A 15,251-nucleotide genomic window follows, 5' to 3' on the forward strand; every position below is an offset into this window, starting at 1 on the left:
TGAACCCAGGACCTCATGTATACGAGGCAGGCACTCTTGCCACTAGGCCATATTCCCAGCCCCTAAATGTCTCTCTTTTTTTTTTTTTTTTTTTTTTTGCCAGTCCTGAGCCTTGGACTCAGGCCCTGAGCACTGTCCCTGGCTTCTTTTTGCTCAAGGCTAAGTACTCTGCCACTTGAGCCACAGCACCACTTCTGGCCATTTTCTGTATATGTGGTGCTGGGGAATTGAACCCAGGGCTTCATGTATGGGAGGCAAGCACTCTTGCCACTAGGCCATATTCCCAGCCCCAATTTTCTCAATCTGCCAGTTCCACATCACAAGGTGTGAACAGTATTAAATTTCATTTTAAAAAAATGTATCAAGCCACATGTTGGAGGCTCACGCCTTTAATCCTAGCTACTCAGGAGACTGAGATCTGAGGACCATGTTTCAAAGGCAGCAAAGGCAGGAAAGTCTGTGTGTGACTCTTCTGACTACTTTTTCTTTTTTTTGGTCCATCGTGGGGCCTGAACTCAGGGCCTGGGACTTGTCAGGGAGCTCTTTTGCTCAAGGCTAGCACTCTACCAGTGAGTTACAGCTCCACCTCCAATTTTTGAGTGGTTAATTGTAGATAAGAGCCATGGGGACTTTTTTTGCCCTGGCTGGATTTGAACTGATCCTCAGACCTCAGCCTCCTGAGTAGCTAGGATTACGGTGTGAGCCATCAGCATCTAGCCTGTGAAATTTATATCCAATTAATCACACACAAAACAGTCAAAACTGGAGCTAACCCTCAGGTGGAAAAACCTCAGTGACAGCACCCAGGCCCTGAGTTTCAGCCCCAGGACATTACTGGAAAAAAAGAAAGGAAGGAAGAAAGAGAATAAACACTGCTTTCTTTTCTTTTCTCTCAAAATAGTTTGCTGCTGGTTAATCTTGAGAGAACTGTTTTCTGAAAAGTTCCTGCTAGAGCCAGGTAGCTTGGCCCTTGTTAATTACATTTTAGTTACATCCTTTTCCTACTACACTTTGAGATCTCTATAAAGCTCCTTGAATTTTAATTACATCCTGTCTATTCAACCACTGAGCTCAGCCAATGTGAGCAGAGGAGCAGGGCTTGTTGGGTTAAGGATAAAAAGGGAGCAGCCTGCCTGTTCTGTGTGTGTGCTTACTTGCCAGATTTTTGGCTGATGGAGCACCCATCTGCAGAAGTAAACTTTGCCTTGCTGAGTTCTGTTCAAATTGGTGTCCAAGGTCTGGGAATATGGCTTAGTGGCAAGAGTGCTTGCTTCATATACATGAAGCCCTGGGTTCGATTCCCCAGCACCACATATATAGAAAACAGCCAGAAGTGGCGCTGTGGCTCAAGTGGCAGAGTGCTAGCCTTGAGCAAAAAGAAGCCAGGGACAGTGCTCAGGCCCTGAGTCCAAGGCCCAGGACTGGCAAAAAAAAAAAAAAAAAATTGGTGTCCATATTCCTATGCAACACCCTAACATCCCTAGCTATTTCTAACAAATACCTATTGCTTCCCTGAGTTTATACATTAGCTGATAGGGAATACCACTCAGTGGTAAAGCATTTACCCAAGACAGCACAAAACCTTAGGTTTAATTCCAATACCTCAAGAAAAAGTGCTAAGCATTTTTTTAAACATATTTATCAAATGTTTCTGTGTTTCTAATGTTACACTGTCAAGATCATTTACTCTTTAGTTGTTTGGTCTTTGTAAGAAATAAAGAGAATAACACAGTTAATGCCATATACTTGGCAAATTTCCATACAAACCCACTATCAGTTGCCACATTTCAGAGCCACAGGTGCTGTGCAAGAAAATAAGATGGGAGCTGGGAATATGGCCTAGTGGTAAAGTGCTCACCTCATATACATGAAGCCCTGGGTTCCATTTCTCAGCACCATATATACAGAAAAAGCCGAGGATGGCGCTGTGGCTCAAGAGGTAGAGTGCTAGCCTTAAGCAAAAAGAAGCCAGGGACAGTGCTCAGGCCCTGAGTCCACACCCCAAGACTGGCAACAAAAACAAAACAAATAAACAAAAAAAGAAAAGAAAAGAATCTGTACTGTAGCATTAGTTGAAGGAACAAACTATGAGTAAAATCTAGATCCAAGTAAGTCAAAGTATGAAGTCCAGAGGAAAATAAGGTGCCTTGAGTACTCAAAAGGAAAAAAGAAAAGAAGGGGAGAGGGGGGAATGAGAGAGGAGGTAACAAACAGTACAAGAAATGTATCCAGGGGGCTGGGGATATAGCCTAGTGGCAAGAGTGCCTGCCTCGGATACACGAGGCCCTAGGTTCGATTCCCCAGCACCACATATACGGAAAACGGAAAGAAGCGGCGCTGTGGCTCAAGTGGCAGAGTGCTAGCCTTGAGCGGGAAGAAGCCAGGGACAGTGCTCAGGCCCTGAGTCCAAGGCCCAGGACTGGCCAAAAAAAAAAAAAAGAAAGAAAGAAATGTATCCAATGCCTAACATATGAAACTGTAACCTCTCTGTACATCACTTTGACAATAAGAAAAAAAAAAAAGATGACAGCACAACTAAAGAGATAGCTGCCAATATCTGTACTATAGTGACATATTTTGTTTTGTTTTTTTGGCGGGGGTGGGGTGTTTTTGTTTGGTTGGGGTTTTTTTTGCCAGTCCTGGGGCTTGAACTCAGGGCCTGAGTATTGCCCCTGGCTTCTCTTTGCTCAAGACTAGCACTCTAACACTTGAGCCACAGCGCCACTTCTGGCTTTTTCTATATATGTGGTGCTGAGGAATCAAACCAAGGGCTTTATATATACAAGGCAAGCCCTCTACCACTAGGCCATATTCCCAGCCCACTCTTTTTTTTTTTTGGTGCCAGTCCTGAAGCTTGAACTCAGGGCCTACTAGGCACTGAGTTTATAGCTAAAGACTAGCATTCTACCACTTGAGCCAGACCCCCCACTTCTGGCTTTTTTGGTGGTAAAAAGAGTTTCAGGGATTTTTCTGCCTGGGCTAGCTTTGAACCATGATCCTCAGATATCGGCCCTGAGTAATTAGGATTACATGCATGAGCCACATGGCGCTCAGCATTTTTTTTTTTAATACACAGATATCTTGGCTTTCAGTGTTTGATCAGTATAGGATAAATCCCAAGTTAAGTCCCAACAGCAATTGTAACCGTCAGAAGCACCTATGCTCACTCAAGACCTTTCTCCAAATCTGCTAAGATCTAAGCAGTAAGTCCATTTTCCTTGCCAGGGACGAGGCTAATATCTAGATGATTAAACAAAACAGAATCAGACTTTCATAAAAAAAAAAAAACAAGGAAAAACAACAACAACAAAAAAAGAACAAGGGAAACTAACCAGAGTATTTTAAAACCAAGCCAGAAAAGGCAGTGTACACCTGTAATCCCCAACCTGGCTCTAGAGGCTAATTTGTTACTGCAGGAGATGGGCAAACCAATGTAGGTAACCTAGTGAAACACTTAAAAAAAAAAATGAATGAATGAAAGAAAGAGGGGCTGGGAATATGGCCTAGTGGCAAGAGTGTTTGCCTCGCATACATGAAGCCCTGGGCTCAATTCCCCGGCACCGCATATACAGAAAACGGCCAGAAGTGGCACTGTAGCTGTGGCGGAGTGCTAAGCCTTGAGCAGAAAGAAGCCAGGGACAGTGCTCAGGCCCTGAGTCCAAGCCCCAGGGCTGGCAAAAAAAAAGAAAAAAAAAAAAAAAAAAAGAAAGAAATTTCAAGTTACACATAGCTTATATTATGCTTCTATTGGAGACTACCATAAACCCAAGGTACACATCTCAAAACAAATGCCCTCTAACAATATTACCTTTCCTTTGGCAGTAATCAGTTTGAACTCAGGGCCTTACACTTGCTCAGCTTTACAAGTGAGCTATGCCTCTTGGCGCTTTTGCTGATTACTATGGAGTTAGTTTGACAGACTTTTCTTCACCCCCACCCCCAGCTTCGAAACACCATCCTCTAGTTCTAGGCTTGAGTAGCTAGGATTAAAGAAATGAGACACAGGGGCCTGGCAGACTTAACTTTTTCTTCTTTCTTTTGCCAGTCCTGGGCCTTGAAATCAAGGCCTGGGGCCTGTCCCTGGCTTTTTTTGCCCAAGTCTAGCACTCTACTACTTGAGCCACAGCACCACTTCTGGCTTTTTCTATGTATGCAGTATTGAGGAATCGAACCGAGGGCTTCATGCATGAAAGGCAAGCACTTTACTAATAAGCCAGATTCCCAGGCCTGACCTTTTTTTTTGGCCAGTCCTGGGGCTTGGACTCAGGGCCCGAGCACTGTCCCTGGTTTCTTTTTGCTCAAGGCTAGCACTCTACCACTGGAGCCACAACGCCACTTCCGGCTTTTTTTATATATGTGGTGCTGAGGAATCGAACCCAGGGCTTCATGTATAGGAGGCGAGCACTTTACCACTAGGCCATATTCCCAGCCCCTGACAACATTTTTAAATGGGCAAATTAGATCTATCTCAAAAACCTAAAACTGAACTTCATACAACCCGTAACAACTGTAATCCTGTGCTTGTTACTTGGACTTACATTAAAAGGAAACAAAATTAAAGCAAAAATAAGAACAGGACAAAAACCCATCAGAAGACTATTGAGTTAGCTACCTCTACAATGTATTTTGAATTTTAGGTTACCAAAAAAGTCACTCTCTCAAATAACCACTCAGAGCAAATGCCAACTGAGGTTTTTATGTACCAGCAAATGGTGTACATATAATTGCAGACAAAATGTCAAAGCAATTCTCAAAAGGTTGTATAAGCTATAAATGATAAGATGTTTTCAAATCCTAGACTATTCTTATTATCCATCTACTTTTCATGACTTCAAGAGCTACCTCCTTACCACAATATGCTGCTTTGTTCTCTTTAGACTTGTAAGGATTGTTTCTTTCAATAAAGTACTTGATAATTTGAAAGGAAGTGGCCTAGAAAAGTAAGAAGGTTAAAAAAGCATTATCTAGCTGAGCATTTCACGGCTGTAATACTAGCTACTCAGAAGCCAATCCAGACAGAAAAGATCTCCAATTTTAACTAACAGAAAGCAGGGGTTAAAAAAGAGAGAAAGGGCTGGGAATATGGCCTAGTGGTAGAGTGCTTGCCTCGCATACATGAAGCCCTGGGTTTGATTCCTCAGCACCACATATATAGAAAAAGGCTGGAAGTGGTGCTGTGGTTCAAGTGGTAGAGTGCTAACCTTGAGCAAAAAGAAGCCAGGGACAGTGCTCAGGCCCTGAGTTCAAGCCCCAGGACTGGCAAAAAACAAAAGAAAGAGAAAGTGAAGGTTAAAATGTGTACTGTCAAATATATATAGTTACTTAAACTAAATTAAAAAAGAGAAAGAAAGCAGAGTGGAAGCATGGCTTGGTGGAAGAGCCCCAGCTGTGAACAAGCAAATTTCAGGTCTAGAGTTTAAACTCTGGTAACACGTCCCACAAAAAAGTATTAGCTCAAGTTTTAAGAGTTCTATGTGAAAAAACTAAATAGAATCAATTCAAGATTCTCATTTTACTCTATTTTCTTTCTGAACCACACTTACAGTAAAACCCTAATCTGGCAGGTTAGAATTACTTTTAGAGTTAAGATTTGTTACTTAAAATAAATGAAAATATTGGGCTGAGAATGTGGCTTAGCGGCAGAGTGCTTACCTAGCATGTATGAAGGCCTGGGTTCGATTCCTCAGCACCACATAAACAGAAAAAGCCAGAAGTGGTGCTGTGGCTCAAGTGGCAGAGTGCTAGCTGAGCAAAAAGAAGCCAGGAACAGCGCTAAGGCCCTGAGTTCCAAGCCCTCAGGACTGTCCAAAAACAAAACAAATAAATGAAAATATAAATTGTAACCTAAAAGCTCAATATTCTACCCAATAATATTCTGTCTTGTAACTGTACTATAATGCAAGTTACCCAACTCTTAAACAAGCTCAAGTGACTTGTCTAGAGACCCATTAACTGCAGGAATAACATCCACTACTCTTATCACATAAAATAGAAGTTCCAACATAATGATGCTAAAAGTAGTGAATTTCTAAACTTCACAAACTATGACAGCTAAAACAATATATGCAATCAAATGCAGGCTCATTGTAACTTCAGTTCTTACTTAAAATTAAATCCATTCTTGACTTAAATAGTCTATTATCCCATTGCCAAATATTCACATTAAGAATGGGCTGTGGAGGGGCTGGGAATATGGCCTAGTGGTATACATATACATGAAGCTTCATATACATGAAGCGCTGGGTTCGATTCCTCAACATATATAGAAAAAGCCAGAGTGGTGCTGTGCAGAGTGCTAGCCTTGAGCCAAAAGAAGTCAGGGACAGTGCTCAGGCCAAGTTCAAGACCCAGGACTGGCAAAAAACAAAAAAAGAATGGGCTGTGGAAGCCAGCTTAACTGCATGAGACCTTGTCTCAACAAACAAACAACAACAAAAAGGAAAACAATGTTCTTCAACTAAGATCAAGTGGCTTAGTCCTTACCTAAACAAGCCTGAGGCCTTCATATAGTCTAGGAGGCAATGTACCATGATTCAAAGCTATAGACTCTAAGATTAATGAAGATGTACAATGTAACTTCAAGAGCATACAAACTCAGATCATTAAGCCAATAAAATACACAAATCTGCTTTAAACTGTACATGCAATCAAAACAGATTATGAGGAAATTAAGATATCAAATTTTATTAAAAATATAATCAGAAGTCTAAGAGAAGTAGGAATCACAATACTTAAAATGCAGCCGTTACTCACCCATGTATTCGTTCTCCTCTATGAATGCATTAATAGCCTCATAAAGAAATATGCCAGTCTGCCAACTATACAGTACAATTGTTTATAAACCATCCTCAAAGTGCTTTCACTTGTAGAATTCCCAGGAGAGCAATTCCCCTGTCCTCAATATATAATGCTTTTAAAGAATTACTTTGTTAAATAGTTCTAAATACCGGCATGGGAAATAAAAAACTCGGATACTATTTAATATGTTCCAGGTTTCAATTGTCATTATCAAGAAAAACTCTTCAGTCTTAACTCCCATTTCCTGCATGGGGAGCAGAAAATGTTTCTCTTTACTCCTCCCTACTTTAACCCTGTTATACTGAATAATAAAATAAATCCTTGCTCCAACTGGGGAGACAGTAAAAAGGAAAAGAGGGAGAGAAAGGAGAGGTAACAGACAGACTCTTTCAGGCTGGGAATGCAGCTCAGCGGCAGAGCACTTGCCTAGGATGCTGAGGAAGTGGGGAGGTAACGCTTCACAAATATATTTTACTGATTTAATGAAATGCTATTTGAAGCCTTGTCCCATTCCTGAGTATCTGTCTATGGCCATTTTCCACATAGCTCTACCTATTACAGACTTGAAATGTATCCCCTCTCTGATGTGTTTCTTACATGCTGCTGAACAGACCTGAAAAATCAACATCTAACCATGTGTCAAAGACCATCAACAACTCAAGAAATCAATGACATAAGAAGGCTATCATATTCCCAGAAGTAAATTTTTACTCCCACTGTTTAAGAATATTTTAAAATGCATGGTAACTTTAAAATAATGCTGGAAGTAGAGCTAACTAACCTAATAGCACTCAATTAAATCTTCAGACGCAAACTAGAATGACACTTAAACTAAAGATGAAAAAAGCCCAGAACTCAGGAGGCAAGACAGAGGGGCTAAGTTTGTTCAGAGAACAGTCTAGAAGACATACAGTAAGTTCTAAGCTAGCTTGATCTTATTTTTAAGCAAGATACTGTCTCAGTAAACCAAGGGTGGGGAATGGGGGACCACAACTCAGTAAGGCACTAGACTAGCATGTACAAGGCCCTGGGTTCATTCATCCTCAGCACTGAAATGAGAGGGCTTGGATACTGCTCAGTGTTATATCAGGTCCTAGATTTGATCCTCAGGGTCCCCTCTTCGGCTACAAAAAAGGCAAAAGGCCTTATAATCTCAGCTTTTGGGAGTCTGAGGGAGGAGGATAGAATTCCAACCAGACTACACAGGGAGATTTTGTCTCTTAAGCAAAACGAAACGAAACTAAAAGATGACTAAGTAGCAGCCCTCCCAGGTAGGAACTAGGAAGCATACAGTATTCTAATCCTAACCCCCAGCATGACTACACGGTATGTGTGTGATCTTTAACAAATCAAGATCTACTCTCTGGGATCTATTTGACAGGGAGACTGAATTACCTTTAAGAGCTATTGCAAGATGCTATAGGCATATTTTATTTCAAAACAAAAGAACAACAAAATAAATCTAAAGCATAGACTTGCTTTCCAAGTGTCTTTATGCAGAGATACTTAACATTTATAACCTGCCTCAAACAAGAATATCTTGTCAAGTACTACAGCCAAGCAAAGATCAAGAATAAAAGAATTATCACCTAGACAATTCCTCCCACACAGAAGCTAACAGAAACTCCTACAAAACCTTATCCTTTCAAAGGGAAAGGGCTGATACAGTAGTACACAATAGTCTGATTCCACCTTAAAGAGATTCATCTGACATCCATTAAAAAAATTAAACTCATACAACTTTCAGCTAAATGATTATGCATGTCCAAGTAATCTTAAACACTGATGAGAAAAGCAGCGACTTCCTACTGAAAACATTTAGCGTCATGTTCAATTTTTTTAAGTCAATCTCGGTGTTTTTTCTATTCCTTGAAAATGTTTTTTTCTTTAAAACACAAATACCAATCAACTTCTAAATCTTCCAAGACTGCAAACCTGTGTGCGCTCAGGAAAGGAGAAAGGCACTAGGATCTCTTCCTAAGCCTGAAAAGGCCTGACGCTGTCACTTCATCCCTGGCCTAAACTCCACTGGGGAGAAGAGAAAAACAGCACTGCTCCCGCAGTGATGAGACACGCAGTCGAGACCCGGACCTGCTGGATCACGAGGCCACGCGGGTACAATTTCAAAAACTTGACTGTTTACTTGCTACTAAAAGAAGGGGAAAAAAGGAAACAAAAAGAGCAAAGGAAGCCCCTATACTTGAGGGCCTAAAGCCAAGTTGGGAGGACGAAGGCGCGCTCATCGCTAGCGAGGCCCAGGGACAAAGTAATGCGATCGGAGGCAGGATGGAGGCGCGAGGCTCCGGGGACGGCTCGAGTTGGGCCCGATCCCCTGCAGGATGGAATCGGGCGCCTCCAGACCCCTAAGACTGCACGACAGAGTTCAGCGTCCAAGCTCCCCCCTCCCCAGCCCCCTGACATCTCTAGAGTGCTGACAGCAGCCCCAAGTGCGGCCCACCCCGACCCGGAACCCCCCCGTCCGGGCGCCCGGCTGGCGTGGACAGCAAAGGATACTCCCGGGTGCGGAAGGCCTCCTGGGTGTGCGGGATGGTGAAGAGCGGCTCCTCTCCAGGAAGCGGCTTTACCAGCGGAAAGGGCTTGCGGCCCAGGAGCGGCGCCATGGCGGCGGCGGCGTGGCGGGCAGGCGGGCGGGCAGGCAGGCAGGCGCGCGGCTCCCCGCCGGCCCCGGGTGCAGCGCTAGGCCCCGCGGCCCGGAGCGGGCGCCTGGCTCCCGGGGAGGTGGGGGAGGGGAGGGGTGAGAGGGCGGCGCGAACTCCGGCTCCCTCACACCCGGCGCCGTTCCGCGGAAGCCATAGGGCAGAACGCCCAGGCGCACAGCTCCCACGCACCCCGCAGCGCCTCCTGGCAGCGCCCCACGGGTCAACCTTCGCTCTGAATTCTTCGCAGCGGCCAGTCACAACTCCTCCTTAGTGGCACCAGAGGAAATTATTGAAAAATGGCGGGAGATTCCCCTCCTCCCCCGCTCGCCGGGCCAGCGCTCACACTAACTTGCTCCCCTGTGGCGCCGGTGGCGAATGCTCCAATAGGCGGAGACCTACTCAGCGCCCACAGTCTATTGGCTCAGAGCAGCTGCCGCTCGCCGCCAAAGCTCCGCCCCCCTTGCCCCTGCCGCGTAGTTGGGTTGCAGCGCACCAGAGGGCAGTCTGAAGAGGTGAAAGGTCACGTTATGTAAGCGCCCGTGACAGGCGTGCGGGCGTCCAGCCGCGCAGTTAAAAGAGGGGGACAGCGGGAGACCGAGAGTCTGAGAACTCAAGGAGGTCAGGCTCAAAAGACCCCTCACATATTACAGACATTGCGCCATCTGTCACCGACGGCGACACCGACATCCGGGCACCGCTGTCCGTGTGGTGCGCCGGAGGGGGGAGGGGGAGCGCGCGGCCAGGGGCTTTGTCTTTCCACTCGCGCTCCGCCCCCTTCTTAAAGGCGCCGCGCTCGGCCACGCCCGGGGATGCCCGGTGGGACTGGCCTGCTCTGAGTGATTGGCGGGAAGCCACCTCCAGACTTTCTCCAGGCCTGAGAACCAGCCGTGGCCATGCTAAAGTTTACTTATTCTGGACAAGAGTGTGATTGAGAGCTGGAAGTTATTTTCCGCTCGCGTCTAGAGGGTTCGCCAGAAAGGATCATGTAGGAATTTCTTTGAAAAGCAAATGTTAAAGAAAGGATGAGGGTAAACGTGTCATTTACAGTACTCAGGAAGCTGAGGCAGGAAGATCAAGAGCTCGAGCTAGATTGGGCTGCCCCATCTTTTTTGGGGGGATGGGGAGTGGGGAGGTGGGTGGTTTAAGTGGCAGAGTGCATGCGTAGCAACCACAAGACCCTGAGTTCAAGCCTTATTACTACCAGAAAGACTGTCTTTAAATATATATGTGTGTGATAAATGAAATATAAACCTTAATGCATTAAATAGTACCCACAGACAGCCTACCATATTCAAGCCCCTGTGCTAGGTGTTAGTTATGGAGGAGGAGAAATAGGACAAGAGAGGTTTCCTTGGAAATAAGACAGGCTGGAGAATATCCAGGCCTGAGTGTAGCTCCCTGACAAAGTGCTTTAGGCACATGTGCAAACACGGGATTGGGGGTGGGGGTGGGGATGGGAGAAAACTTCCCTTGTAAGGAAGGTTCTAGATCAGTGCCTCTTCTGGTCACCTAGCAGGGAAGAGACCAAATTTGCTCTACCATTTCCCATCAATAGCACTTCTTCCCAGAGGCGTGGGTGAAACCTCAGCTGACTTGATTGAGCATTGAAGTTGATTTAAGTAAGCCTTCTCTAAACCAGAAATGAAGGAGGAGCATGGGAGACAAGAGATCCCCAAGAGGAGGAGATTCTATTGGTCATGGCACTTGAACTCAGGGCCTGGATGCTATCCCTGAAATCTCTTGCTGGAGGCTAATGCTCTACCACTTTGAGCCACTGCTTGACTTCTGATTTTTAGGTGGTTAACTGGACTTTCTTGCTGGGGCTGACTTTAAACCACCATTCTCAGATCTCAGTCTTCTGAGTGGCTAGGATTACAGGTGTGAGCCATCAGTGCCTGGCACCTGTGAGACTCTTACCTCCAATTAACCATTAAAAAGCTGGAAGTGGGGGCTGGGGATATAGCCTAGTGGCAAGAGTGCCTGCCTCGGATACACGAGGCCCTAGGTTCGATTCCCCAGCACCACATATACAGAAAACGGCCAGAAGCGGCGCTGTGGTTCAAGTGGCAGAGTGCTAGCCTTGAGCGGGAAGAAGCCAGGGACAGTGCTCAAGCCCTGAGTCCAAGGCCCAGGACTGGCCAAAAAAAAAAAAAAAGCTGGAAGTGGAGCTCTGGCTTAAGTGGAAGAATGCCAACCTTGAACACAAAAGTTCAGAGCCAGTGCCCTGAGTTTAACCCCAGGAGCAGCAGAAAAAAAAAAAAAGGGGGGGGGGTTTGAGGCAGAAAGCCTAAGGCTCTCCTAAGGGAATTTACAAAGTTGCAAATAACTTGGCTATCTGTTTTTCTTATCCTCCAAACCTTAAAATGATCCCAGGATGGCCACAGAGGTTGCTAGCCTGAGTTTCTTAGAGCAGTGTGAGAGCTGCTCAATGAAGGGGCGGGGCTTCTATTAGCCTTGGCCATTGTCCTGCAGGTTCCCTGCAGGCTATATCCACCCTCACCATGCTTTTTCCTGTCTGTTACATGGTTTCCTACCCAACCTTCCAGACTTCAGACTTCATTTATTGAAATTTAATTTAGTTCTTTCTCAAAGCTATTTGGTTTAGTTTTTTGACACAGGTCTTATTATGTACCCTAGGCTATTTGGAGTAGCCTCTAGCCTAAGCCTCCCAAATACTGTGATTATAGGCTTGTGCCACCAGACCCAGAAAATACCTGGTTATTGTTTTTTGCCAGTTCTGGGGCTTGAGGCTTCTTCCACTCAAGACTAGGACTCTTCCAGTTGAGCCACAGCACCACTTCTGGCTTTTTTCTACATATGTGATGCTGAGGCGAGCACTTTACCACTAGGCCATATTCCCAGCCCCATGTTTATAGGTGCTTATCCATTAAATTCTCTGTAGCTTTGGCTGTTTTCATCACAGTCTTGGTGCCTGAGGGGAGGGGGGTTTTTCAACCAGTTCTGGACAAGCCTAGAGGTAAAACAGACCATTCTTTGAATTGCAGATGTATCATGTTTAGCCCCAGAAAAGCTGTGCTTCAAAGAATATGCAGATATATCATGCTGTCCTACCCCAAGAAAGTTTGGCTCCAGAGACTGCTATCCTGATCAGTTCCCAAGACAGTTTGCTTTGCTCACCCCTGAATATTCCCCAGCTGATTTGCTGTGCTCACTCTGATTGTTCCCCTGTAAAGTTTGCATTTGTTAGGCTTGGGTCCCCAATCCAAACATGTGGTTTTTGCCTTTCAAAGCTTTGTGCAACTGCTTTCCAGGCTGAAGGTCTTTGGGACAGGAGTCTACCTGCAGTCGCCAGCTTTCTAATAAATACTCCCAATTCGACCTGTTTCTAGCTGATCCAATTCCCAACTAACAGAAACAATCTTAGTCTATTATAACATAGAACTTCAGTATCTGTGATGCTCATTTGACAATTTGGTAGTGTTTGAAGGATTGACTCCCACCCTGCTGCCTCAGGCCCACAAGACACCAGGCAAAAACCTCAATATGGGAACCTGCTTTGGCCCTGCTGTAAACAACCCTTTGTGGGCCAAATGGAAAAGCCCCAACTTCCTAGACCTAGTGGCGCTTTCAATAACCTCTGCCTCCTTGCTCAGACCCCATATAAGCCTGGCTCCAAATTCACCCCCTCGCACAACCTCCAAACCCGTGGGAAGGTTTGTGTCCCTCGCTATTCCTCAATAAACAATCCTAGCCTGTTGATGATTGAGTCTGGCCTATTCCTTTTCTATCCTCCTCCATTTTCCCAACAGTGTTATGTTAAAATTTTTAAAGAAGTAGGCTCTGGTGGCACACGCCTATAATCCTAGCTACTCATAAGGCTGAGGTATGAGGATCTTGGTTCAAAGCCAGCTCAGGCAAGGAAGTTCGTGAGACTCTTATCTTCAATTAACTACCCCAAAACTGGAAGTGGAGTTGTGGCTTAAGGTAGCGCAGAGTGCTAGCCTTGAGCACAAAAGCTCAGGAACAGTTCAGGCCCCGTGACAAAAAAAAAAAAAAAAAAAAAGAACTAGAGGCCTGGCTCAAGTTGTGTCAGCTGTTGGGGGGGGTGGGCAGGAAACTGAGTGAAACACAAGGTCCTGAGTTCAAGCCCTGGTAGCAGCAAAAACCAATCAAACAAAAAACTTCTTGGGTGCTGGTGAGTTACAACTGTAATCTTACTACTCAGGAAATTGAGATCTAAGAATTATGGTTCAGGGGATATGGCCTAGTGGCAAGAGTGCCTGCCTCATATACATGAGGCCCTGGGTTCGATTCCCCAGCACCACATATACAGAAAATGGCCAGAAGTGGCGCTGTGGCTCAAGTGGCAGAGTGCTAGCCTTGAGCAAAAAGAAGCCAGGGACAGTGCTCAGGCCCTGAGTTCACGGCCCAGGACTGGCCAAAAAAAAAAAAAAAAGAATTATGGTTCAAAGCCAGCCCAGGCAGGAAAGTCCATGAAACTTAGCTCCAATTAACCACCAAAAAGCCAGTAATGGAACTATGGCTGAAGTGGTAGAGCACCAGCCTTGAGTGAAAAAGCTAATCAGGAACATGAAGCCCTGAGTTCAAGCCCTAGTGGAAAAAGTACTAGCAGCACCAGGTATGGGAAAGGAAAATGATGGCAGCTCACTGGATGAGGCTTTTTTTTAGGGTAGTAACAAACATCAAACTGTGTAGCAGGGAGCACTGTACATCATCATGGGTGTCCTTAGGACAACCAAACAGGACTTTAAACATTTAAAAATGTTCACTTTGAACCACAATTCTCAGATCTCAGCCTCCCGAGTAGCTAGGATTACAGGTGTGAGCCACCAGTGCCTGGCTTTAAAATGGTCCCTTTTGTGTTTATGAGTATTTTTTGTGAGGAGTAGTTTTGGAGATTGAATTCAGGGTCTTGTTCTACCATTTAGGCCACACTTCAGTCTTTTTGCTTTTGGTTTTCAGATAGGGTCTCAAACTTGCAGTACTGGCCTCGGACTACTGTACTATCCTACTTGTCTTCCAGTAGCTGGGATTACAGACACATACCACAATTTTAAAAAGGCAAAGAGGGCTGGGATATAGCTCAGTGGCAAAGTGCTTGCCTAGCAAGTGCAACATCCTGGGTTTGATCCCCAGTACCAAAAAAAGACAAAAGAAAAAAAAGTTTAAAAAGAGTGCTCACTGGGCTGGGAATCTGGACTAGTGGTAGAGTGCTTGCCTTGTATACATGAAGCCCTGGGTTCAATTCCTCAGCACCATATATAGAAAAAGCCAGAAGTGGCGCTGTGGCTCAAGTGACAGAGTGCTAGCCTTGAGCAAAAAGAAGCTCAGGGACAGTGTTCAGACCCTGAGTTCAAGCCCCGGGACTGGCAAAAAAAAAAAGTGCTCACTTCAGTAGCACATATACTAAAATTGGAACAATACAGAGAAGATTAGCATGGCCCCTGAACAAAGATGACATGCAAATTTGTGAGGCAAAATGAAACACACACACAAACACACATACACACACTCATAGGCTGAGACTGTGGCTTAGTGGTAGAGTGCGCCTAGCATGCATGAAGCCCCAGATTTGATTCCTCTGTACCACATACACAGAAAAAGCCAGAAGTAGTGCCGTGGCTTAAGTGGTAGAGTGCTAGCCTTGAACTAAAGAAGCTCAGGAACAGTGCCCAGGCCCTGAGTTCAAAACCCAGGACTGGCAAAAAAAAAAAAAAAAACAAAAAAAGGCAAAGACTCATGAATTCATTGGGGCTTGCAAGTGAAAACACACACATTGTTCCCTCACAGTTCCCTCAGGTGCACAGGGAT

At 45.0% G+C, this 15,251-nt stretch overlaps 1 protein-coding gene and 1 non-coding gene across 2 annotated transcripts in view; one reads left to right on the forward strand and one right to left on the reverse strand.

Moving 5' to 3' along the window:
* Positions 1–9,802, reverse strand: part of Baz1b (bromodomain adjacent to zinc finger domain 1B) — a 59,883-nt gene extending 50,081 nt beyond the window's left edge. Inside the window, exon 1 of the mRNA XM_048369077.1 lies at positions 9,313–9,802. Coding sequence (XP_048225034.1) covers positions 9,313–9,419 — 107 coding nt within the window. The 5' untranslated portion in view covers positions 9,420–9,802. The remainder of the gene's footprint in view (positions 1–9,312) is intronic.
* Positions 9,803–14,822: 5,020 nt separating this feature from the next.
* Positions 14,823–14,929, forward strand: LOC125341125. Its single transcript, XR_007208881.1, has one exon. It is a non-coding gene; the product is annotated as a U6 spliceosomal RNA (small nuclear RNA).
* The last annotated feature ends 322 nt before the right edge of the window (positions 14,930–15,251 follow it).

Source organism: Perognathus longimembris, chromosome 1, assembly GCF_023159225.1.
Source record: "Perognathus longimembris pacificus isolate PPM17 chromosome 1, ASM2315922v1, whole genome shotgun sequence".
NCBI classification, from domain to species: domain Eukaryota; kingdom Metazoa; phylum Chordata; class Mammalia; order Rodentia; family Heteromyidae; genus Perognathus; species Perognathus longimembris.